This window comes from Arachis duranensis, chromosome 1, assembly GCF_000817695.3.
Source record: "Arachis duranensis cultivar V14167 chromosome 1, aradu.V14167.gnm2.J7QH, whole genome shotgun sequence".
In the NCBI taxonomy this organism is placed as follows: Eukaryota; Viridiplantae; Streptophyta; class Magnoliopsida; order Fabales; family Fabaceae; genus Arachis; species Arachis duranensis.
The window spans coordinates 92,051,119-92,076,024 of record NC_029772.3 but is presented as its reverse complement, the minus strand read 5'-3'; the positions used below and the strand labels follow the sequence as shown (position 1 = coordinate 92,076,024).

General features: G+C 33.4%; 2 protein-coding genes across 4 annotated transcripts; both read left to right on the top strand.

Annotated features, from left to right (window-relative positions):
* LOC107460526 (uncharacterized) lies at positions 1-848 on the top strand. Its single transcript, XM_052251507.1, has 2 exons — positions 1-646; positions 742-848. The coding sequence occupies exons 1-2, from the start codon at positions 1-3 to the stop codon at positions 846-848; spliced, it is 753 nt and encodes a 250-aa protein (XP_052107467.1).
* LOC107458811 (dicer-like protein 4) lies at positions 137-24,136 on the top strand. 3 transcript variants are annotated; one of them, XM_052253495.1, is made up of 27 exons: positions 137-646; positions 777-1,304; positions 11,574-11,862; positions 12,307-12,484; positions 12,698-12,808; positions 13,071-13,211; positions 13,324-13,396; positions 13,758-13,822; positions 13,966-14,106; positions 14,182-14,310; positions 14,817-14,952; positions 15,200-15,296; positions 15,588-15,780; positions 16,245-16,405; positions 16,481-16,687; positions 16,783-17,048; positions 17,823-18,097; positions 18,179-18,615; positions 18,860-18,960; positions 19,907-20,112; positions 20,240-20,449; positions 20,970-21,431; positions 21,562-21,831; positions 22,206-22,535; positions 22,772-23,066; positions 23,164-23,263; positions 23,376-24,136. In XM_052253495.1, the coding sequence occupies exons 3-27, from the start codon at positions 11,708-11,710 to the stop codon at positions 23,536-23,538; spliced, it is 4,902 nt and encodes a 1,633-aa protein (XP_052109455.1). In that variant the 5' UTR covers positions 137-646; positions 777-1,304; positions 11,574-11,707; the 3' UTR covers positions 23,539-24,136. The 3 variants fall into 3 exon arrangements, with proteins under 3 accessions (XP_052109455.1, XP_015932511.1, XP_020980565.1); XM_016077025.3 differs by lacking the exons at positions 137-646; positions 777-1,304 and adding an exon at positions 11,307-11,422; XM_021124906.2 differs by lacking the exons at positions 137-646; positions 777-1,304 and having other exon boundaries at positions 11,429-11,862.
* Positions 24,137-24,906: the final 770 nt, after the last annotated feature.

The following is a 24,906-nucleotide window of genomic DNA, read 5'->3' as shown; positions in this document are numbered from 1 at the left end:
ATGCTGCAAAATAGTCCTTCAAAATTTGAAATTAGTCTCTCCTTTAAAATAGGTGAAGGATTAATCACTGAAAAATATGGTTCTGGCCTATCAAACCCATTGTATCTTAAGCCTCCAGATAATACTGAATGGAGAGTAGATTGGACTAATCATGATGGTAGAACTTTGTTTAAAAAGGGTTGGAAAGAGTTTGTTGCATATTACTCTCTTGATCCTGCCCATTTGTTATGGTTTGAGTATAATATTGGAACTTCTCACATTGAAGTACACATATTTGATATGAGTTGCCTCCAAATATATTATCTTGCCAATGATCAGATCAAAGAGCAGCTGCCATGCAGTGGTCAACAGCCGATGAGAAGGCCAGAAGAACCAAAAACTAGAGATGTGGATAGCAGTCCCAATACCCAAAACATGACACTTAACGAGGGACGGCAAAAGAAAAGATTGAATGAACCATTGACAAGAGAAGTCCGGGGCCAACCAAGGAAAAAACTGAGAGCACTAGTGTCATCTGCTTTCAAAGGTAGACAGTTGAAAAATGACACACAAATCAAGGATGTGGAAAGAAGCTTCAATTCGCACGGTATTAAATCCAAAGAAAAAAACTATGAGATGCCAGTGTCTGTCAATCAAGATTCTAATGGTATGTGTCTCATAATTAGATCATCTTTTTCTTTTGTGGATTCAATCGTTGTTGGTTTTGAGTTACAACTTGCAACTGTCTTTTGTACATTATAGTGGTAGTTTCTGATTCTTTGTTTCCTATGTATAAGGCAAAAGGAATAGAAGAAGAAAAGATTCTGAATCTCCTGTTCGGCCCTGTCCTACAAGACTTGAATCTCTGAAAGAAGCTAAGAAGTTTAAGTGGGAAAAGCCCTCTTTCATCATCAAGATAACGCAGCGGTCTCAAACGAGAGCACCATGTGTAAGTATAGGTTAATACATATATCCATGTTAAAAATTATGTATCATGTGAACTTCCATGTGCTATCATTCTTCCAAACTTTGTGTCTTATTTCTAACCATGATGACATAAATATGATGTGCTGCAGTACTTTTCAACTAAAATTTTTAGAAAGTATTTTGAAAATAACCCCCAAAATGCAAATATAAGGTTTGGAAAGAAGTTGTTCCCTACTAAGTTGATCTGTAGGCCATCATCATGTGATGCCTTTATCTCTGCTGGTTGGAACCTTTTTGCTCGAGCTAGTAAATTACAAGCTGGAGATGATATTTGTTTAAGCTCATCAATAGAAAAGATCTGGTGTTTGATGTTCATATTTGTCGTCGACAACGCCACGGTAAGTCAATTGCTTAGAAATTCTTAAGCCTGTGTTATTCTGTAAAACATTAAGATACCAGTACAACATTAAAAACATAATTAACTTTAAAAATGGAATAAAATTTAGCATTATCCTCATTAAAAAATTATATTTAAAATTAATTGGAGTACATTTTACGCAATTGCTTAGAAATTCTTAAGCCTGTGTTATTCTGTAAAAAATTAAGATACCAGTACAACATTAAAAACATAATTAACCTTAAAAATGGAATAAAATTTAGCATTATCCTCGTTAAAAAATTATATTTAAAATTAATTGGAGTACATTTTACAAATCTTTAATTCTTCCCTTCCTTGAAACATTTATAGCAGCAGAGTTCCAATCTCAAGGAAACTATTGTAGTTTTGGCTAAAAATGCAGTTAGCTTATGAATGCAGTGAGTACGTATTTGGTCCTTAATGTAACCACAATATGTTTATTTGTAAAATAATTATTGTTTATTCTGAAGGTGAATCTTATAGTATCTTTTATTGTGTTGCATAAATTGCCTAACTTATTTTAAAAAATAAAAAATAAAATATTTAAACTTTATTAAATATTATGTATTTACTTTTTTTTTAATAAGTTAGCCATAATGTGATATGCATAATGTGAATCTGTTTGCTGGAAAAGAAATTGACTTTTCTACTTGCTGGAAAAGAAATTGACATTCCATGATTTTGGCAGAAAAAAAGTTTGTGTTGTACATTGTCCCTTCTCTTTAAACAGAACATGCATCTCAATTCTTGAGACTTTGATCACGTGATACTCTCGTGAACCTTTCAGATACTAATAGACTATTATAGTTTTGATATTTACATTGTTTTTTATATTTTTTTATGTATTAAAAATATTTTTATTTTCTTTCTTTTTATCAATTTTTTTTATCAAAAATTGTTGAAGGTGTAGTAAGATGATGAAAAAAATAATTAGATGAGAGAGTAAAGAGAAGAAGATGAAAAATGTAATATTCAATTGAAATAATGATCAAAATCACACTTTACACTAATAGTCACACTTGTCTTATATAGTGTATGTTACAGCAAAATTTGTATAATTAAAAATTATCTAACCTATTATTTAGGAGTAAATTGCGCAACTAAATTAGCTTCTACTATTTATCAGTGAATGTCTATTTCCTATTTATCAATTAATTTTTTCACTAGATAACACCCTCCTTCAAGTTAAGAGTGTGAAAATTTACCAATCCTAACTTGCCATACAATGTAATTTACCAATCCTAACTTGCCATACAATGTATGAAATGTAGCTGGGGCTAATGGCTTCGTTAAAATGTCTGCAACCTGATCGGTTGCGAAGAGATTACAGCAAATAAATGAGACCCTCCATGAACTTGTCTCGAACGAGATGTCAGTCAGTTTCAATGTATTTAGTTCTCTCGTGAAAGACGGGGTTGGAAGCGATATGAATGGAAGTGATATGAATGGCTGATTGTCTATCACAATAGGTGCTGATAGGCCTGGTGAGAGGCATCCCAAGGTCCTTCATAAGAAAACTTATTCAAATTACTTCCTTGGTGGCAGCAGCAAGAGTGCGATATTCAGTCTTAGCTGAGCGACATGCCGCAGTAACTTGCTTCTTACTTTTCCAAGAGACTAAAGCACTGCCGACATAGAAGCAATAAGCAAAAATAGATCGTCTTGAATCTGGGCATGCAGCCCAGTCAGAGTCAGTAAACCCAGTGACACAAAGGTTTGAATCAACAGGAAAAAATATGGCTGTGGCACGAGAGCCCTTGATGTATCTTAATAGTCTGTGAGCTGCAGTGAGCATTAGTAAGGTGATCCAAATATTGACTTAGCGTGCTAATTGCAAAGCTAATGTCTGGCTGTGTATTAGCCAAATAGAATAGTTTGCCAATCAGTGTTCAAAATTCACCAGAGTCAGTCAATATGGTGTCATCATCCTTGCTTAACTTGTTGCTATAATCCATAGGAGTCGTGGATGGTTTACAATTCTCAAAACCTACATCCCGAAACAAATCTAAAGCATACTTTCTTTGATAAAGCATGATACCTTTCTTGGACCGAGCCACTTCCATACCAATGAAAAACTTCAAGTCCCCTATGTCCTTTATCCTGAACCGATCATCCAAAGTAGCTTTAATAGCACTGATCTCATTTAAATCATTACCAGTTAAGACTAAATCGTTAACATAAACCAAGACTATAGTGAAACCAAAAGCAGATCTCTTGGCAAACAAACTATAATCTTACTTGGACTACACATAACCAATTTTAATCTTCTTGCCATGTAGAAGGGAAGTGAGCTTCCAAGTTTGCCATTGTTCAAGTGTGGTAAGTTCATCTTTGATGGCTTTGATCCAGCAAGATTGAGTTATGGCGTCACTATAGTGCTTGGGTTCAATATTTGAGGAGATAGCCAAAAAAAATGCAGTATGAGATGTAGAAAATTTTTCATATGACAAATAGTTAGATATTGGATACCTTTTATGGTGTGAAGTTGGAGATTGATCAGTGGTGGTGTTTAAACATTGATAGTCCCTCAAGTGAGACGGAGGCCTTCTGATTCTTGAGGATTTTTTATGCACATGGTGTTGTTGGAGATGTTGCACAGTGTGTGGTGTGGGAGATTGTGTTACATTGTGATTTTTAGAAGGTGGTGTTGTGTGTTGATCATGTGAAATAGGTGTTGATTGTATTTCATGTTAATTGTGTTGAGATAGTGTTGTGTATCTCGGGGGTGTGTGTGGATTTAAGATTGAATGCAATTTGTGGTGAATATATATCATAGGTAAAAGGATCAATGCATGAGTGAGGAGAGTGAGTTGTTTGATTATTATTGTTGGGTGCATTACTGAACAAAAATAAGAAAAATGATTTTCATAAAAGGAAACATTCCTGGAAGTGAATATTTCCCTAGACTTTAAGTCAATGAGGAGGTATCCTTTAATACCCTCCCTGTATCCTAGAAACACACACTTCCTGGATCGGGGTCCAACTTTTTTCGACTAGCATGAATAGTATTTGCATATGCTAAGCACCCGAATACCTTTAAGTGTGAAATGGTCGGCAGTGTGTCATATAAAAGCTGATAAATGGATGAATTTTTAAGAAAATGTGATGGCAATCTATTCAAGATGTGAACAGCATGACCAATGGCAAAATGCCAAAAATATTTGGGTACATTTGATTGAAATATAATTGCTCTTGTAATGGTAAGTATGTGTTGATGTTTTCTCTCAACAATACCATTTTGTCGAGGAGTTTCAACACGACTTTTGGTACAAAATTTTAGTTTCGTGAAAGAAAGATTGCATTAAAAATTTGGTCTTATTATCTGTTTTTATACATTGAACTTGTTTGCCAAACTGAATTTTAGCAAAATTCACAAAGAATTTGACAAAATGAGCTGTGTCAGACTTATGCTTTATGAAGAAAATCCAGGTAAATATGGTTTTATCATCTACAATAGTTAAAAAATATTTGTGACCACTAATAGATGGAATAGACAAAGGGCCCCAAATATCCATATGAATCAATTCAAACGGAGGTATTGAAATATTATTGCTATTCGAAAAAGGTAATTTTCTTTGCTTAGCCATGTGACATGAATCACAGGGTTGTACATTAGTGTTACAACAAATGAAATCATTTTTTTTTCATTTCTTTTAATTTATATAAAGGAATATCGCCTAATCTATAGTGCCATAGGTGTGTGTTGAAAATGTTGAGAATTGACACAATTGTGCAGACCTTTATTGTATCATGTGCAATTTCAGATTTCATTGTCCCTCCCTTCAAGGTATAAAGACCACCACAGACATCAACTGCTCCAATCATCTTCTTCGATTGTAAATCTTGTATCTTACATTTATCATCAGTAAAACTCATTTTACATTGCAAATTATTTGTGGCTTTGGATACTGAAATCAACTTGAAATTAAAGGAGAGAATGTATAATACGTTGGTGAGATAGAGTTCATTTGAAAATTTGATAGTCCCTGCTGTATTGCTAATGGTTTGGGCACCATTAGGCAATTGAATGATGACAGAAGCTATCTTAAAATGAGTTTGAAAATTGTCAAGAGAGTAAGATGTATGAGGTGTAGCCCCTGTATCTAACACCCAAGAACCATGTTTTGATGCAGAAATATTTAAGGCCAATATATTAGATTTGAAATGCATGATGTGCACTAAGCTACCTGGAAAAGGAGCTTGTTGTATGGTTGTGAGTTGGTTAGCATTATTGATCTGCTTTGTATCTTGCTTACTGATCAAAGCCAACAAGGCTTATTTTTGCTCGTGAGTAAAGTCAAAGTTCAAAGTTTCATTTCCTTTCATACAACGAGAGCCAACTGAGTGCTCAATAAGACTTTCCTCAGTGCCAATTTGGGCTAAATTCACTGCACCTACTCGTCCAATACTATATTTTTGTTTCAAATGGGGAGGCAAACCGTGTTTTTTGTAGCACACATCAACAGTGCGACCACTTTTTCCACAGTAAGAATATTGCATTCTGCCTCGTCCGATTTGTCCCCTTCCACCAGCTTGGAATCTATAGCCTTTACCTCTCCCTCTCCCTCTGCTTTGCGAAGCTTCAACAGTGTTTGAGAAATTGGTAGAGTAGGTAAGAATTTTGAGTTCAGAAGTATCTTCCAAGACTTGGCTCTGGCTTTCTTATTGAGTTAAGAAGGAAAAAACTGTCTTCGCTTGAGGTAGAGGTTCTATCAACATTATTTGAGATCTAACATTTGCATATTGGTCATTCAATCCCCTAAGAAATCTTGTCACATGGTCTTCTGATATGAACTTTCTCATTTTGCCTAGTCCGCATTTGCATCGGTTTCCACACTCGCATGAAGGTATTGGTCTAAAATTGTCCAGTTCTTCCCATAACGCCTTTAATTTTGTGAAATATTGAGTTACATTCATTTCTCCATGTCTAGTTGCATACAATTCTTTTTGAATCTCGGCTATATGAAATTTATCCCCTTGATAATATCTATGCTTCAGGTCATCCCATAAATCATAGGCAATGTTATTCCAAATTACACTTTGAGAAATTTCAGAGCATAAAGAAAGATTTATCCAAGCCAAAATATAAGTATTGCGTATCTATCCTACAAAGCAAACAAAGGATCGGCTCTTTCAGATTTTTCTAAGCTTCCATTGATAAACCCTATCTTATTTTTGGATTTCAATGCTAATATCATAGCCTTGCTCCAATTATTATAGTTCTTTCCATCAAGAATTATGGAGGTAAGAGAAATACCAGGTATTTCGGATGGGTGAAGGTAGTAGGGGCTTGACGGATCCTGACTCGGATTGTCGTTGTTCTTGTTGAGGTGAGGTTGAATCGACGAGATCTGACTTAAGAAAGATGCGATTCCTTGAGGATCCAAGTTTTGGAGAGAACTTGCTCGATCGGGATCTAGATTTCCACTGGAATTGGAAGATTGTTGATGGGAATTCATCATTGAGCTTCGAATATCGCACTATGGTAAATTCGAATTCTTAAGCTTTTCTCTTTCTTTTCCTCAATCTCTGCTTCAACTGCAATCACCTCTTTGGTTCCACACTCACCGCACCATATTGAAGGTGCAGCAAGGTGATGCAAAAAAACAATTAGATGAGAGAGCAGAGAGAAGATGAGAAAATGAATTCAATTGAAATAATTATCAAAATCACACTTTACACTAACAGTCACACTTGTCTTATATAGTGGTTGTTACAGCAAAATTTGCATAATTAAAAATGATCTAACCTAGTACTTAGTAGTAAATTACACAATTAAATTAGCTTTTACTACTTATCAGCAATTTACAAAACTAAATTATGCCTAACTACCTAATTTACTATACTGCATAATAAGAATGTCTATTTTCTAACTGTCAATTAATTTTTTCACTAGATAACAAAAATACATATAATATTTATGTCTCCTCACAAATCTCTCATCCCATGGCACTGGCTTCAAACCTTCCACTTTTGTTGTAAACCGATTATCTCGTTGGACCTGTCACAAAAATGAATAAAAATACATCTAAAAAATTTTGGTATCACAAAAATATACACAAGACTAACCATAGCATTCACCTATTCTAAATCTGATAAAAGTTTGTAGATCCAATTAAAGAACAACAATAAAAAATTATTGTTTATTTTAAACTCTAATATGGTTACTTTGTTTATAAAAAGTTATTGGTTAATATTACTTGAGCTTTACACTTCATCTCAATAGGTAAAAGTTCAAGTGTGGAATGTTTTTTTAACTAGTGGTATCCAGTATGATTTCTTTCAGGTTCTATCGAATCCAATATCACCTGGAAAAAAAGGTATAGTTCTAGTTTTGAGGTTATGTTTTTCGGGCAATTATGTTTGCCAAGCAGACAGACGAAGTCAGCACTAAAAATTAGTCTAAGTTCTGGTCAGTTTGGGTAACTGTGCCCTAATAGATGGAGGTTCTGAATGAGAATCCGCTAGCTAGTTTTCTAGAAAGAAGCACTCTGCCGTTATTTTATTTATAAAATAACTATTTTAAATTCTGATCCTCATTTCACCTGTTGATTAATGGCTGTCTACTGTCCATAAATTCAAGTCTGAGTTCTGATCAGTTTAGGTGATTGTGCCCCAATAGGTGAGAGTCTTGAATGAATCCCCTAACTAGCTTCTTAGAAAGAAGCACCCAACCGTTACTTTATTTATAAAATAACTATTTTAAATTTTGATCTTCATTCTACCTACTGATTAATGACTGTCTGTTGTCTATAAATCAAAGTCAATTTAGGTGATTGTGCCCCAATAGATAGGGTCTTGAATGAATCTGCTAGCTAATTTTTTAGAAGGAAGCACTTCGCCGTTATTTTATTAATAAAATAACTATTGTTTATCAGAAATATATAGATCTAATTAAAAGACAAAAATAAAAAATTATTGTTTATTCTGAACTTTGACTTTGTTTATAAGAAGCTATTACTCATTATGAACTCTAATACGTCATTTTATTTATAAAAAAGATTATTGTTTATTATAAACTCTGATACATCACTTTGTTTACTTCTAGCCAAAATAAAAGTAAAAAAAAAGAGTTAGTGAATGACTTAATTTTAAAAAATTAGTGTATATTTTTATTTTAGTTTTTATTTTTGAAATTTTTTATTTTAAATTAATTAAAAAGTTAATAAAATATTATACATATTTTCTATTATCATTCTATTAATAAATTATAGAAAAGTATATGGAACCAACTCTTAATCAGCCAAAAATGGAACAACTTAACTAATTATAATTATATTAATAATTAATTTTAAATTTTTTAATTCAAAATTTAAAAAATTTTAAATTGATTAAGTAAACCTAATTAAAACCTATAAAAACATTCCTCTTCTCTCATACATTAACCTACCTACCTCTAACAACCATATACACAGACCTCCTTCTCTCACCGCAGAAACCAAACCGGAATGAATCATTCTCTTCAAGTCTTCATTAAAGAAAGAAAAAGTTCAAATTTCTATGATGACAGAATCAACTTCTCAAAAATTAGATACGGGAACACCTTCAATTGCTTTCCTTACAACTAAAATGAAAGGTGAATTGGGATTAATTGTTTATCCTTTTTATTTTCCTCTAGGTATTCGATTAATAGTCAGTCTGACATACTATTGACCATGCTGTCTGACTTTGGTCTTTCTCTACAAAATACACATACAGCAGGGAATTCTGGATTTTCCTGTTGAACTCAAACAGGGTTCAGAGCAGGCATTTAAATGGGCTGGTAGCCTCCAAGCATCCAAACAAGTTTCAGAGTCCAAACCCCACCACGTGTTTTACAAAATATCACTTCAGCCGTTCCCTCTTGGCTTGTATCATAATCGCCCACTGCAATGATGCCTGGTAGTTACACAGAAACAAAAAATGTTACTTTCGAAAAAATTATAGAATTATAAAAAAACATTCATTTAATAGGAAAAAAATCCTAATACTTAACAAAAGAAATATCTAGTTATATTTTGGCAAAAATAATTAGATATCTATAAAATTAAAAAAAAATAAATTTCTTAAAAAAATAGAAACATTCACATTTGCAATACAAAAAAATTCGAAAAATATATAAAAGAACATCCATTCGATATGAAAAAGAAACATTCCGATACTTAGCAGAAGAAACATCCATATATATTAACTTATTTTGATTAAGATAAATTATAGAGTAAATTATATATTATAGAGTAAATGTCTTTTTTGGTCCATAACTATTTGTCTGATGGACTTTTCACCCCCTAAGAAATCTAAAAACTCAAATCGGTTCCTACATACATTCTAGTCCTTGATTAGGGCCGAAAAGACCATTTACTCAAAGTAGATAGGAACTGAAACGTATAATAGGAACCGATTTGGGTTTTTAGATTTTTTAGGAGATGAGAAGTCCATCGGACAAATAGTTAAAAATTGAAAAAAACATTTATTTTAAATAGTATTTTACTCTTTTTTGTACTCATGACCCATTAATAAATTATAAGTCATAACACATAAATACACATTTTTTAACATATTTTATTTATTTTATATATAACATTACAAGGCAAACTAATATTAATTTTTCTTGTTGAAAGAAAAAAAATGAATACGTTATGAAAAAAATATGAAAACTCACATGTTACTGTTTTTAAATAAAATTGTTAAATTGAAAATTATTAAATAATAAAATTGTTAAATTGAAAATTGTTAAATAATGTAATATTTTAATTAAATTATTATTTAATAATTTTTATTATTAATTTGATATAAAGATAATTGTAGGCGAATATTTACTTATATAAAATACAACATTAAGATAACAATTCAGATCAAGACCACTGACAAATTCTAACAAAATATTTTAGATTTTATTTTGGGCCTGTTATACATACAAGTCTTAGAAGTTGACACAAACCCAACAAAATACACGTGCATTACTCCTACGTTCAAGAGTAAATATACGCATGTTATTCAACCACTTCCTATTCCTAAAGTGCGCTACTGCATTATGAACGACTCTTCTTCTTCCTGCGTGAAAACGAGTTTCTAGCCAAATTTGTTTGATCTCCCTCGTGCGTTTTCTATTCGCTTTTTCATTCGTTGTTTTACCTGTGTTTATCACTGGTATTCTTGCTTCATTTTTTTTATTTTTATGGTTTCTGAAATCAAGTTTTGAAATCGTTTTGAAGATAATGGAACTTCAGAAATACACCCAAACGATTACAGAAATACACATAAAGGATTACAGAAATACACCAAAACGGTTACAGGAATTCACCCAAACAATTATAGGAATACACCCAAAGGATTAAAGAAATACACCCAAAGAATTACAAAAATACACCAAAAAATTTAAGAAATACACTCAAAATTCATTGAAGTAGCATAATTCAGAACTCTTTCTCTTTCTCCTCCTCATCTTCTGCTCCTTCTTCTTCTTCCTTTTCTTATTTCATATTCTCATAATTTTTTTTAGAAGAAAAAAATCAAACAAAGAAGAAAAAATTTAAAAAATCAAAAGAAGAACGAGGAAAAACACGACGATGAAGATGAAACAGTTCAAAAACGATTTCAGAGTTTGATGTCAAAAAACAATGTCGAGAATAATGAAAAAAGAAAACACAGAAAAAAGTATGTAAATGAAAAAGAAGAAAGAGAAGATAAGAAATTCGAAAAAGAAATCCGAATCTTTTCAAAAATTAAAAATCTGTTAGAGACGTGTTGCATATACCATGTAATATCAGTTAGAGGACTTGTAAAACTTGTATAGCAGAATCATAGAGATTAATTCTTTTATTTTATAGTAACATAAAATTTTAATAACTAAAATATATAAATAAATTTCTTAATTGGCTAAGAATTATATAATCTACGTATTTTATCTCATAAAAATAACAAAACATAATTCTTATTGTACTTGTCATCGTATGATCATATCATCAGACTGATAATCAATCTCTGGTTTTTTCCTCATAAGAAATGATGACGTAGAGTGATGCTTAAAAGATAGAAGCGAAGACCCAAGACCGAAGACAAAGAATGAATATTGATAGAGAATTCCACCGTAAAAGAAAACGAATCAATTTTGCGTAGGTAAACGTTTCGGTCTCTCTCTCTCTCTCTAACGAGCGTGTGCACTAAGGAACCTCTCGCTTCTCTCTGCACATTGCTGACTCACTCCATAGTCTCCACATTCATTCACAGGTTAACTAACTTTCAATCTTCACTCTCTCTCTCGCTGCAGCTGCAAGATAATACGACAAAGACGTGGAACCCTCAAATTCCCGTACATTTTTTGATCAACCCTTTTACTCTCTGAGTAGAAGGGTAACCCCAAAGCCCAAAGGTGTAAGCTTTTCTGCTTCTATTCGTCACGCAATGCCGGACGGAGAATCCTCTTCCGCCACGTCATCGCCGGAGCTGGAGCCCCATTTAAGCGTCGCTGAATACTTGCTGCAGAACCTTAGTCTCTCTGAAGTCAAAGATCATGACGACCAAGCTGTTCAGAAAGACCCCAGAAAAATTGCCAGAAGGTAAGTGTCTTTGGTTTGTTATTGTTTTGGAGATATCATTATCGTCATAATCATCATTGTTATTCCAAGGACCAAGGTTAAGCCATGATGGAATCTTACGGTATTTCATAGTGATGTTAGCTGTGCAAGTGGTTTATTATGTGTTTGGTTAGTGAGAAATGGAGTATACAAAGTAAAGAAACTTATTGGGCGTTTCTAGATTCTTTGCATTGGGGCTATACCAGCTAGTATTATTTTTGACAAAGACTGCAAATTTTTCGATCTATCAAAATTTTCAACTCAGCATTTGTGTTTCTTTGATGTTGCGGAACAATGATTAAGCCTAAAGAATGTTGCTGATTTATAAATTTTATTGCAAGTATGGGGAGTTTGCTCATCTTTCTGATTCCATGTGCCTTCTGGAACCCTTGGAATCTTACTGTTTTTGTTTTGCTCTTTCGGAAGGTACCAGTTGGAGCTGTGCAAAAAAGCATTAGAAGAAAATATAATTGTATATTTGGGGACTGGTTGTGGGAAGACCCACATTGCTGTGCTGCTTATGCATGCGATGGGTCATTTGATAAGGAAGCCCCAGAAAAATATATGTATTTTTCTTGCCCCTACTGTGGCGCTTGTTCATCAGGTGATCTTCTTTACCTGTTGCTCAATTCAACATTATCTTTTTATTTGTTTATGGAGATCCAGAAAATTATTTTTATTTCCAAATCAACCTTTAACTAATCTGAGCATGCTTTGGTTCATCATTGCCATTTATTCTAATCTGATCATGTTTTTGTTTATCATTACCAATTATTCATTCATTTCTTCTGAAGTCATTTTTTTCAATAATCTATAGCAAGCGAAGGTTATAGAAGACTCTACTGATTTTAAGGTTGGGACTTTCTGTGGGAGCTCCAAGCGCTTGAAACGTCATCATGATTGGGAGCAGGAAATTGGACAGTATGAGGTGACAGTTGACAAATGGCAATGCTAGTTAAAATTAAATCACGTACAAGTAAAATTTTCCTATTGTATTATTGCACTATTGTATATGCAGGCATGTTGCAGCAACTTTGACCAAGGGGTGTTGAAAGAAAGTTGGAGATTAAAAAAAAAAAAAAGAATTAAACTTGATACATGGAAAAGTTGAATAAATCTAATCCCATTTTTAATCTGATGGGTTTTCTTTCTTCTGAAATTATAAGCTTTTTTTCCTTCTCACTCTTCAGGTTCTTGTCATGACCCCCCAGATATTATTGCACAACTTATCTCATTGTTCCATTAGGATGGACATGATTTCACTTTTGATATTTGATGAATGTCATCATGCTCAAGCCAAAAGCTCCCATCCTTATGCAGAAATCATGAAAGTATGTTATGCTTGTGCTCAAGTTCACTGAACTCAACATTAATTTTTGTATAACATCTTTCTGCTTCTATATCTTTTTTTCTTTAACAGTTCAGAATTTGATATTTTGGTAGGTCTTCTACAAAAATAGTTTCAAAAGTGTTCCCCGTATTTTCGGCATGACTGCTTCCCCAGTTGTAGGAAAAGGTAAACATCCCTAAACTTGTTTACGTCAGTGGACCAATTTGATGATTATTTTTTAACATGAGATTGTTATTGTCAATATCTTGGTCTTCACATATATTTCTGTGAAGTGTGCATGCTGTGTCCCATGTATAACACATGGACACACTATCAAATTGGTGTTCATGCTTTCTAATTTGCTTTCACTGTTTTTCCTTCTGTGATATCAATATGCTGTCATATCATAAGATTATTTATTCATGCTTATTTCCCGTCCTTGTACATTATTAAAGGGTATGTATGCATGTTTCTTAGACATTGCAACTTTGCTAGATACCATCAGTGCACTTTTTCCCATTTTCTGAATATGTGTATTCTTTTTCAGGGGCTTCCAATGAAGCAAATCTATCAAAAAGCATCAATAGTCTTGAACAAATACTTGATGCTAAGGTGGGCTATATACAGTACAATATGTCAAATTACTTAAAACTTTTGGTCATCACTTTTAAAGATAGTCTTGAATTGCCTACTTGTGCTGGTCTCAGATGCTGGGTGCTGTTGCTAATATCTAGTTATTTGGATCTCATTTATAGGTATACTCAGTTGAAGACAGGGAATTGCAATCTTTTGTGACCAATGCAACAATTTCTGTATATCATTATAGCTCAGTTGCAAATGGAACAGATAGCTTGTATACAACTTACCATGCAGATCTTGATCTGATCAAATATCAGGTACACTTTTGACATGGGTCTTAAGACAATTAGATAAACAAGCTTCATCAACACTGCTTTATTTTGTGCGAGCAGTGCATAGCAAGCCTCGGTAGGAATGTAGAAGATCACCAGAAACGGGTGAACACAAAAAAACTTCTAAACAGGATACATGAGAATGTTGTTTTCTGTCTGAGGAATATTGGCATTTGGGGAGGACTGCAAGTAAGACTCTTGTATTATATCTTAAGCCCTCATGTAATCATTTGAATGGAAAATGATTATTCAATATTATCTTTAAATAATAGTATATAATGTACCATAGGCAAAAAATGTATTGTCACCATTTGTTCCCATTTGATGGTATGCCTTACCACCTGACAAATAATTAATAAAAAGTATGCCTGCAATATGCTGTGGGATTCTTCTTGTAGAGTTAAGGTTACATAATTTTAACAAAATTCTCAACTCTAAATAGATTCATGAAGAAATACCTGTCAAATAACCAAATAAAAAAACTATGCCTGCTCTTCTGAATTTTGTTCCTTGAAGACGATGGCCTAGCACTGATTATTGCGAGTGAAGTTAGATATGCTTTTCAACGATAAGGGGAAGTTCTTTGGTTTTAATCTCATTTATAATCTATCTTAGCTTACCATTGTTGATATTTTGTTCAATTATTATTTATGTATACTTTTTCTCTTCTCTAATATTCCTGTTAACCTTCTAAGGCTAGTCATATTCTTTTGAGGGGCGATCGTTCCGAGAGGCATGAATTAGTGGAGGCAGAAGGAAATTCAAGTGATGACTCTGTGTGTGATAAATATCTATCTCAGGCAGCTGAACTCTTTAACTCACGTCTGAAAGGTATTTAAACATTGCTTGATATATTTTCAATAGTATCACTGCTGTTACCGAGGTCTTCTGACTTCCACTACTGAATCCTTACAATGTTGCACGTGCTTTTTCCATTTTACGATATATTAGGTTATTGTTTATCTGCCAATGAACGATCTCGTTATAATTTTTTTTAAAGATATGTTTAAAACAGTATTCCTGCATTTTAAAATATGTTCCTTGTGAAAAAGCTGTTATTTGTTTTGTATATCTGTAGGTGACGGTGTATCTGATTTATCTTCTATGGAAATAATGAGAGAGCCCTTTTTCTCATCAAAACTTTTGCGCCTCGTTCAGATACTGTCCTCCTTTAGGTTGGCAATCAAGTCTCTCTCTCAAATCTCAAGTTTTGATAAAATTGTGTTTAGAGTATTCCTTTCAGATGTGTATTATATAGCATGTGCCACATTTATATACGACTTCTCATGGATCGGTTATGAATCTTATATATGGACAAAATTTGCTATGATATTTTGATTTCTTGATGCAACAGAACCAGAAACATATAGTCGATTGCAAGATCCATGTCATTTATATATAAATTCCCCTCGCTTGGTTATGGTCTTATTTATATGGTCAATATTGCTGTGATGTTTTGATTTCAGGATGCAACAGAACCCAAAATGTATCATTTTTGTTAATAGAATCGTGACTGCAAGATCCCTGTCATACATACTTAAGAAGATGAAACTTCTAACACAATGGAGGAGTGATTTTCTAGTAGGAGTCCATGCTGGATTGAAGAGTATGTCACGCAAGACCATGAACATCATTGTTGAGAAGTTTCGCTCTGGTGAGGTAAATATTGGGTTTCACTCATTAGTTTTAAATATGTTATGTGAGCTCTGAAAAAGTCTGCAGGATTTTGTATACTTAGTTAGAAGTTCTGAGTTCTCAGTAATGTAATGGTGTGGCAAAACTGTGTAATCATTTGTTTTTATAAAGTAAATACTCTTCGATTTTACTGTTACTGACGCTCATTTGACAATAAGCACATTGAGAAAAATGGCAATGCCTTTTATATTGGAAACTATGAGAAAGCTTGAAGCTGCTGTGATTTCTTTGAAAAATATTTCACTTAAACTAAAATGCTGCTGCATGTGGGATCAAGAATTTTGTTGTTGAAGCTGCCTTGTGACGAGTGGTGCTCAAAAGGGAACAAAATAATTATGATGATGGCTTAAATATGTTAATATTGCATAGCTTGTCAAAGAGTTTAGTGATAACTAGTAATATGCATATCTGGCTTATGCTATTAACAGTTGAATCTATTGGTTGCAACAAAAGTGGGTGAAGAAGGACTTGACATTCAAACTTGTTGCCTTGTCATACGGTTTGATCTTCCTGAAACTGTTGCCAGCTTTATACAGTCAAGAGGCCGTGCACGTATGCCTCAGTCAGAATATGCATTTTTGGTGGACAGGTAGCTTACCAGCAATACATTCTAAATTTAAATGTAATCCATTGGTTTAACTAATTTTGTATCTCATTACTACAGTGACAATAAGAAGGATCTCGATTTAATTGATGGTTTTGAGAAAGATGAATGCCGCATGAATATGGAAATTGCTGACCGTACATCAACTGAGACATACATAATCCCTGAGGAAAGAATATTCAGAGTAGATTCGTCTGGTGCTTCTGTCAGTTCTGGATATAGTATTTCATTACTTCACCAGTATTGTTCAAAGCTTCCACATGATGAGTATGTACTTATTTTAAGTTGGGCCTTTGTATGATATAGCCAGGACATTCATGGAACAACTCTCTGATATTTTAAGACATTATCTATCTTTTCAGGTACTTTGACCCCAAGCCAAGCTTTTATTACTTTGATGAAAAAGATGGGATAGTCTGCCACATAATATTTCCATCCAATGCACCAATACACTTAATTGTCAGTTCACCACAGTTGTCTATGGAAGCTTCCAAAAAGGATGCTTGCCTGAAAGCAATTCAAGAACTGTATGAAAAAGGTTCGTTAAGTGATTGTCTTTTGCCAAAGCAAGAGACCACAGAGCCAGAGGAGAAGGATTCAAGCCCATCTAATACAGATGGTTGTGAAGGTCAAACTTTTGCTGTGCTCCATCATTTTGTTTAATTGTCTGGTTTTGTGTTGCCAAAAATGTACTTCATAGATTACCTGTCAATGAAGCTATTAACTAGATTGACAATTTTGACATGCTAGTCATTTTCAGGCTATTTCAATTCTTCATTGTCTGTCTTTGGTAATTATTATTGTATGTTGTGTATTCCTATTGCTTAAACATTTTAGCTTCAATCCATTGTCAATTTAGAAACTTATTTATTATTATCCAATCTTTTAAAATATTTTGACCACTTCAGCCATTGTTAGCATGGTCAATCTTTTTTTTGGGTATGTTGCAACAAGTAATTGGAACTTGGAATATAGTAAGAAATTTAAATTGATAGTGGATCAAAATTACATCTGTCTTAGTCTTATATAAGCTTTGTTTGACACCATTTTGCTGCTTGTCTATGTTTTGGGTGTGTTTGTGTCAGATCTTAAGTGTCATATGCTTACAACATGCATTTATAGAGAGCCAACTAAAGTTGATCTTTCTTTTTTTTCTCTCCATTCTAGCATGGAAAAGCATAATGTGGACGAGGGCAAAATTCGAAAAAAGATAAAATACAGAAATTTTGAATATTCTAAAACAATTTTAAATTATGAATGAATAAAAACACAGGCAGGTGTGAAGCTTCTATGGCATATATATGCATATACACCATGTTTATTTTCCTAGTTATCAACTTATAATTCTAAAAATCTTTAAATATCATTCTGTTGTATTTCACTTTTTCCCCCTTTTTTGCAGATGACAAGTCAAGAGGAGAATTACATCAGATGTTAGTTCCTTCTCCCTTTAGAAAGTCTTGGATAAACGAAGAGAAAATTGTTCATCTCAACTCATACTACATAAAATTTCGCCCCTTTCCAGAGGATAGGGTTTACAAAAAGTTTGGTCTATTCATCATGACATGTCTTCCAGCAGAGGCTGAGAAACTGGAACTTGATCTTCATCTTGCTCATGGTAGATCTGTTAAATCAACATTTGTTCCATTTGGAGTTGTAGAATTCGACAAAGATGAGGTAAATGCCATTTTATTTTGTGTTAAGCAAAAAAAAAAAAAAAAGAATTTTAAGTTTATGCTTCGACTCTTCCTCTTGCAGATTAAGATGGCTGAACATTTTCAAGAGATGTTCCTTAAAACTATTCTTGACCGATCAGAATTTGTTTCTGATCTTGTAACCCTGGGTAAAGGTGCTGAATCTCACAATGATTCATCAACCTTCTACCTTATGCTTCCAGTTGTATTGCAAGAATATGAAAATATTATGACTGTGGATTGGAAGACTGTGAGAAGATGCCTTTGTTCACCAATTTTCAAGTCTCCACCAGATGCTGTGGACCAAAAGCCTTGTCCTTCTGATTCATCACTTCAACTTGCCAATGGTAAAAGAAGCATAAGAGATGTTGAAAATAGTTTGGTATATGCCACACACAAAAAGCTCTTCTATTTTGTCACAAATGTGAACCATGAAAAGAATGGATTAAGTCCCAGTAAAGATTCAGGCACTTCAAGCTATGCGGATGACTTACTTGAAAAGTAGGTACCTATTTATTATTGGTTCATCCTTTATTTTTTCTTTTTGTACCCGAAATTCATGATTACTGGTAATACCATTTATATTTGTTGGATACGTTTTTAAACGGATACTCTTTTTTTTTTTTTCTAAATACTTGAAAGCACTGAAACCTGAGAAATGGATACTTCTAAATGTTTATTTAAGTTGGGATTTAATATATTGTACTTAATATCTTTGACAAGAACCTTTCAATGTTGGTATCAGGTTTAGTATTCATCTCAAACACCCAGAACAGCGACTGCTGCATGCAAAACCAGTTTTCAATCTGCACAACCTGCTGCATAATCGGAAGTATGAGGATACAGGTACCTTGTTGGATACTACTCTGCTGGTGGCTAAAATTTGTTGTAGTATTTTGATTGGGTTTATGACATTATATAGCTAAAATACTATCAAAATACCTCCTGTCCTGGGAACAGTCTGAATAAAGTCACTTACACTGATACAAGGATGTCGAAACAAATAACTGGATGAAGAAGGGTGTTTTACCTCTGTGAGGCAAATAACTATATAGCATCGAAGCAGAGTGTGATTTGTCAATTTTCTATTTGTTAATTTTGTTACATCAATATCACATCAGCATCTAGCCACATTTACTTAATTAGGAGAGAGTAGGCGTATTGATTTTTTTTTATTTAAAAAATTCTTAGCTTCATAACCTGAAATGTTTAGAACCCTGATAATCCTATTTCTTCAGCCACCATGATGTATTTACATAATATTATAATTTGATAATTAATATTCTATATCTCCAATCTATCACCAGCTATGCTATTGTTGCAGTCATCGCTTCCTAGAACTACAGTCAAGGTTGTTTCACGGGTTTTAGATGAATTATGCTTAAGAACCTTCTTATCATCATTTTCCACTATGATTCTTGATTTGCCACACATAGGCTACCTTTTTTTTCTTCATTTAGTGATTTCGAGAACTGGTTGACCAAAAACCATAAGCCATTGAGGATGAGATTCCTTTTAACTTTCCATCATTTTAAATCTTAAGTAACTTTAATTAGTTATCTTAGATTATTGATGACTTTGTTTTTGCAATGCCGATACTTGTCCCAATAGGAGGACTATATCTAATATCTCATATTGTCTCTTCCCATTGATGGTAGGGAGAGAAGGATCATGATGACATGCCTGGGCATTTTTAAGAATTTCTTATTGACTGTGAACTTTATGTCTTGATTTTGAATTTTTTGTCTTCGGACTCTTCTCTCATGATTGTAATTTTAAATATCAATAACAGAGCCACAGGAGCTGGAGGAGTTCTTTGTTGATTTGCCTCCTGAGCTTTGCGAACTGAAAGTTGTGGGTTTTTCGAAGGATATGGGTAGTTCCATATCTTTGCTACCCTCAGTTATGCATCGTCTTGGAAACTTACTGGTTGCTATTGAACTCAAGCAAATGCTGTCTCGATTCTTCCCAGAGGCAGCTGAAATTAACTCCCATACAGTAAGGCCAGAGATACTTTTTATAGATATATAAGTACTATATTCTATTTCCTTCATTTGTTGTTGTTCTTGTACTGTGTGGAAGAATGTTGTGGTTTAGAGTTACTAACAGTTGTGACAACTACTAGATTCTTGAAGCTCTCACAACTGAGAAGTGTCAGGAACGGTTTTCGCTTGAAAGACTAGAAGTGCTTGGAGATGCTTTTCTCAAATTTGCTGTTGCACGCCATTTTTTCCTCACATATGACAGTCTTCATGAAGGAGACCTTACTGCAAGGCGTTCTAATGTTGTAAATAATTCCAATTTGTATAAGTTGGCTCTTAAACGCAATTTGCAGGTGAAGTTACACTTTCAAGTTTCAACTGACATATTCAGTACCTATATAGCAAAATTGATTATTTTGGTCTCTCCTTTCTTTTGAATTTATATGATATACAGGGCAACTAATTTTGGTCACTAGCTGTGTTGTCAAATAATTTAATATATATGCTAAAATTGGCTTGTAGATAAAAGACATGCTTTGTGGGATTTGGATCTTCCTAATTTTTCTCTTTGATGACATCAAACCTTTGTTTAACAGAGAAGACAGCCACTTATAATATATAACTCTGATAGCTTGTTTTATACTAAATCTGAAAGAAATTCTTATATCTTCCACGGAAAAGATGACCATACTTGGAAGTACTAACAAGGATATATGGTCCTGAAAAATTGTAGAAAGTCTGAAAGGGTGAAAATATAGAAACTAACAGAAGGCTTGTAACTTTGCTTTTCATGTGTGTTCTATCTTGATAGAAGCTTTAGAATTCTTACTTTTGTTACCAACTTATCTCTACCTTCCTGCCTTATAATCCCAGGTCTATATACGTGATCAGGCGTTTGATCCCTGTCAATTCTACGCATTTGGCCGTCCTTGCCCAATAGTTTGCAACAATGAAATGGAAGAAAGTATACACTCATGTTTAAATTCTGTTAAGGAGCAAGGAAGCTCAACTGAAATCCAGTGCAATAAAAATCACCACTGGCTATATAGAAAAACAATTGCTGATGCAGTTGAAGCTTTGGTTGGAGCATTTATAGTTGACAGTGGCTTTAAAGCTGCAATTGCATTTCTTACGTGGCTTGGCATACAAGTTGGTTTTGAAGCCTCACAATTGATTAATGTTTGCCGAGGAAGTGTTGGCTATATTCCTCTCTCTGCTGATGTAAACATTCTTTCCCTCGAAGATAAGTTGGGATATCACTTCATTCATAAGGGTCTGCTTCTTCAGGCATTTGTGCATCCTTCTTACAATAAGCATGGAGGAGGTTGCTACCAGGCAAGGCTCCTTTACTGTTGACCCCAATGTCTCAGTTCTGATAGGAACTATTTCTGTACTCTATAAATCTGAGAACTCCAATAAGACACTGATTATTTATCTGTTGTAACCTGACATTTCTTTTTTGCAGCGACTGGAGTTTCTTGGAGATGCTGTGCTGGATTTTTTGATTACTTCATACCTGTACTCAGCTTATCCCAAGCTAAAGCCTGGTCAATTGACGGATTTGAGATCGTTGTCTGTTAACAATAAGGCATTTGCCTGTGTTGCTGTGGATCGCAGTTTTGATAAATTTCTTTTATGTGATTCTAGCAACCTTTCTGAGGCAGTAAAAAAGTATGTGGACTATATTAGAAGACCTTTATCAAGTAATGTCAATGAAGGGCCGAAATGTCCAAAGGTACTAAGATCCATTTACATTTACTAATATGCATTATATTTCTTTTGCAATTACTGATCTAAGATGAAACTTCTAAAGTACTATACTTGAAACTTACTTTGGAATTTTTTTTGGTCTATAGAGGTTAGCTATTATTTTTCAAATTCTTTTTGGGTATTCAAATATTCAATTGGAACCCCTAACAGTGTATTGATTGATTATGCCAAGTTGTTATTGCATTTTTGGTTCTATGGTTTGGGTTATGGTCTTATGGACATGAGTAAACTCCTTTAAATGTTCAAATCAACAGTTCAAAAGGATGTTGTAGATATGTATTACTTCTTAATTATGCATAAATTATAATTTGTCTAAAATAACCTTTTTGGTTGTTTCAGGCTTTGGGTGACTTGGTGGAATCTTGTGTTGGTGCTATTCTTCTTGATTCAGGGTTCAATTTGTACAAAGTTTGGGAAATAATGACTTCATTCTTGGATCCAATCATGAAATTCTCATCTAACTTGCAGCTTAGTCCCAAGAGGGATCTGCAAGAACTATGCCAATCTCATAATTTGGACTTGCAACTCCAACCATCAAAATTGACTAAAATGTTTTCAGTTGAAGCAAAAGTGATTGTGAATGGTACATGTCAAACAGCAGTGGCAACCGGGCAAAGTAAAAAAGAGGCTACTAGAATTGCTTCACAGAAACTATTTTCAGAGCTAAAGGTAAAAATAGTATAGAGGGTCTGATTGGCTTCCATTTCTGGTGGCAAGTTCTGTCATAATGAGTTTCTTCATCATGTATTGGGTTAAAAAACTGTTACACTTTTAATAAGCATAATTATAGGTTGTGATGTATCAAAACAGCAAGAGAGATGCATTTTACTTTCCTCAGCAACAACTATAAATTGTTTATATTTACTATGGTCAGTGTTACTGGGTTTGGAACTTTGGATGTACAGGCTCAAGGCTGGAGACCAAGGTCAAAACCTTTGGAAGAAGTTTTAAAATCTACCTTTAAGGGGGAAGCAAAACTTATTGGCTATAATGAAACTCCCATTGATGTAACAGCAATTAATTCCATTGAGCACGTGATGGTTAATGGGAACTTAAGTAGCAACTCAAACCCGATAATTCGCCCCCTCCGTGAGGTGATTGGTATAAAACCTGTTGACCAAAAGGTTCAACATTCTTCTAAGGGACAGCCTAGTGGAACTTATGATAATCGTGATTGTGCCGGTGATTTATCGAGGACAGGTAATATAAAAACCGTACTTATGTCTTAAGATGCCAAATATTGTAGCTGGTGCCATTTGCTGTTAATCCCAAATAATTTTTCATTGTTCATTTAAAGGAACCGCAAGATCACGATTGTATGAATTCTGTACTGCTTCTTGCTGGAAACCACCGACATTTGAGTGCTGCTATGAAGGGGGACCAGATCACATGAAGTTGTGAGTACCTCATTAATTTATTCAATCTTTTAGTTACATATACTATTCTACCCAGATTTTGCTGCCTGAATTGGTTAAGTGCTTATAATAACCTCCTTGTCTCAATTGATAGATTCACATACAAGGTGACCTTGGACATAGAAGAATCCCCAGATGTGATTTATGAATTCATTGGGGAACCAAAACCGAAGAAGAAAGACGCAGCAGAGTCCGCGGCTGAGGGTGTGTTTTGGTACCTGGAACGCACAGGTTACCTGCCTAATAAGCGTAACTAAACGTCTATTAGTCTAGATACACATTATTACGAATATGCTTATGATTGATCATCAAAACGATTAGGTCATTCCAAAATCCTGAATGAGACACGGCCTACTCTGTTGTTGGTCAAAAAGGAACTTATGAGTGAGGGTGTGTTTTGGTACCTGGAACACGCAGGTTACCTGCCTAATAAGCGTAACTGAACCGACTCATAAGTTCCTTTTTGACCAACAACAGAGTAGGCCGTGTCTCATTCAGGATTTTGGAATGACCTAATCGTTTTGATGATCAATCAATCATAAGCATATTCGTAATAATGTGTATCTAGACTAATAGAGGTTTAGTGATTTGTTGCCAAGAGGAAAATTTAAGGATATTGTATAGTATTACTTCACTTGTGCAGCTGTGTCTAGGCAGTGTACTTGGTAATGGTATCAGTGTTAAGTGGATCATGAATTTGAAATGTAAATATTTGTGATTTGAATCTTGTGTTAATTTGTTTTCCCTAAATGATGACGCTATCGTGTGGTGTTGCTGTATGGATGCAAGTTGAGGTTCAATCGACTTGAAATCAATTTGGTGTGAATATCAAAATCTTTCAAACCTTAAATTTGACATTCACTTGTTTATTTTATTTATATTTTTTTTAATGTAAGAGCTCTTGATGTTTGAAGTTATATAGTTTGATTGGTTAATACTATATAGACTTTAAGTTTACGACAACTTTCTTTTAGAAATTTATTAGCGTAAAATTTCTTTTACTAATCTATTATATATTATTATATTTACAATCATGTCATACGTACTCTTTTATTATAATTGAAACTAAATTTTTTTCTATTGAAATCAAAATCTTTTCCTCTAATAATTAAGAGTTTTTTTTTCTTTTTTTATCTCTCTCATTTCTTTATTTATTCTATCTTTTTTATATATCATTATCAATCACTAATTATAATTTTAATAATCAAAATATATAACATGATATTTTTTAATTACAATTAAGATTAAATTAAAATTGAAATATAGTGATATTTATATTATTAATTTAATAATATCAAAATGTATTACATGAAACTCTTTTATTAAAATTGAGATAAAATATTTTTTTTTTAAATTAATAAATTTTTTTCTTTCATTTTCTTATCTGCTTCTTTCCTTTACTCTATTTTTCTCTATCATTTTTACTTTATATATAAGTCATTATTTGTATTTTATATTACTAATTTGACAAACCAAACAGTACAATAAGATATTCTTTTATTACAATTAAAATAAAATCTTTTCTTTCAAAATTAACAAACTCTCTTTCCTTTTTCTTCTTTATCTTTCTTTCTCTTTTCTCTCTCATTCTATCTCTTTTTATATTTTTATTCTACAAAAAATAA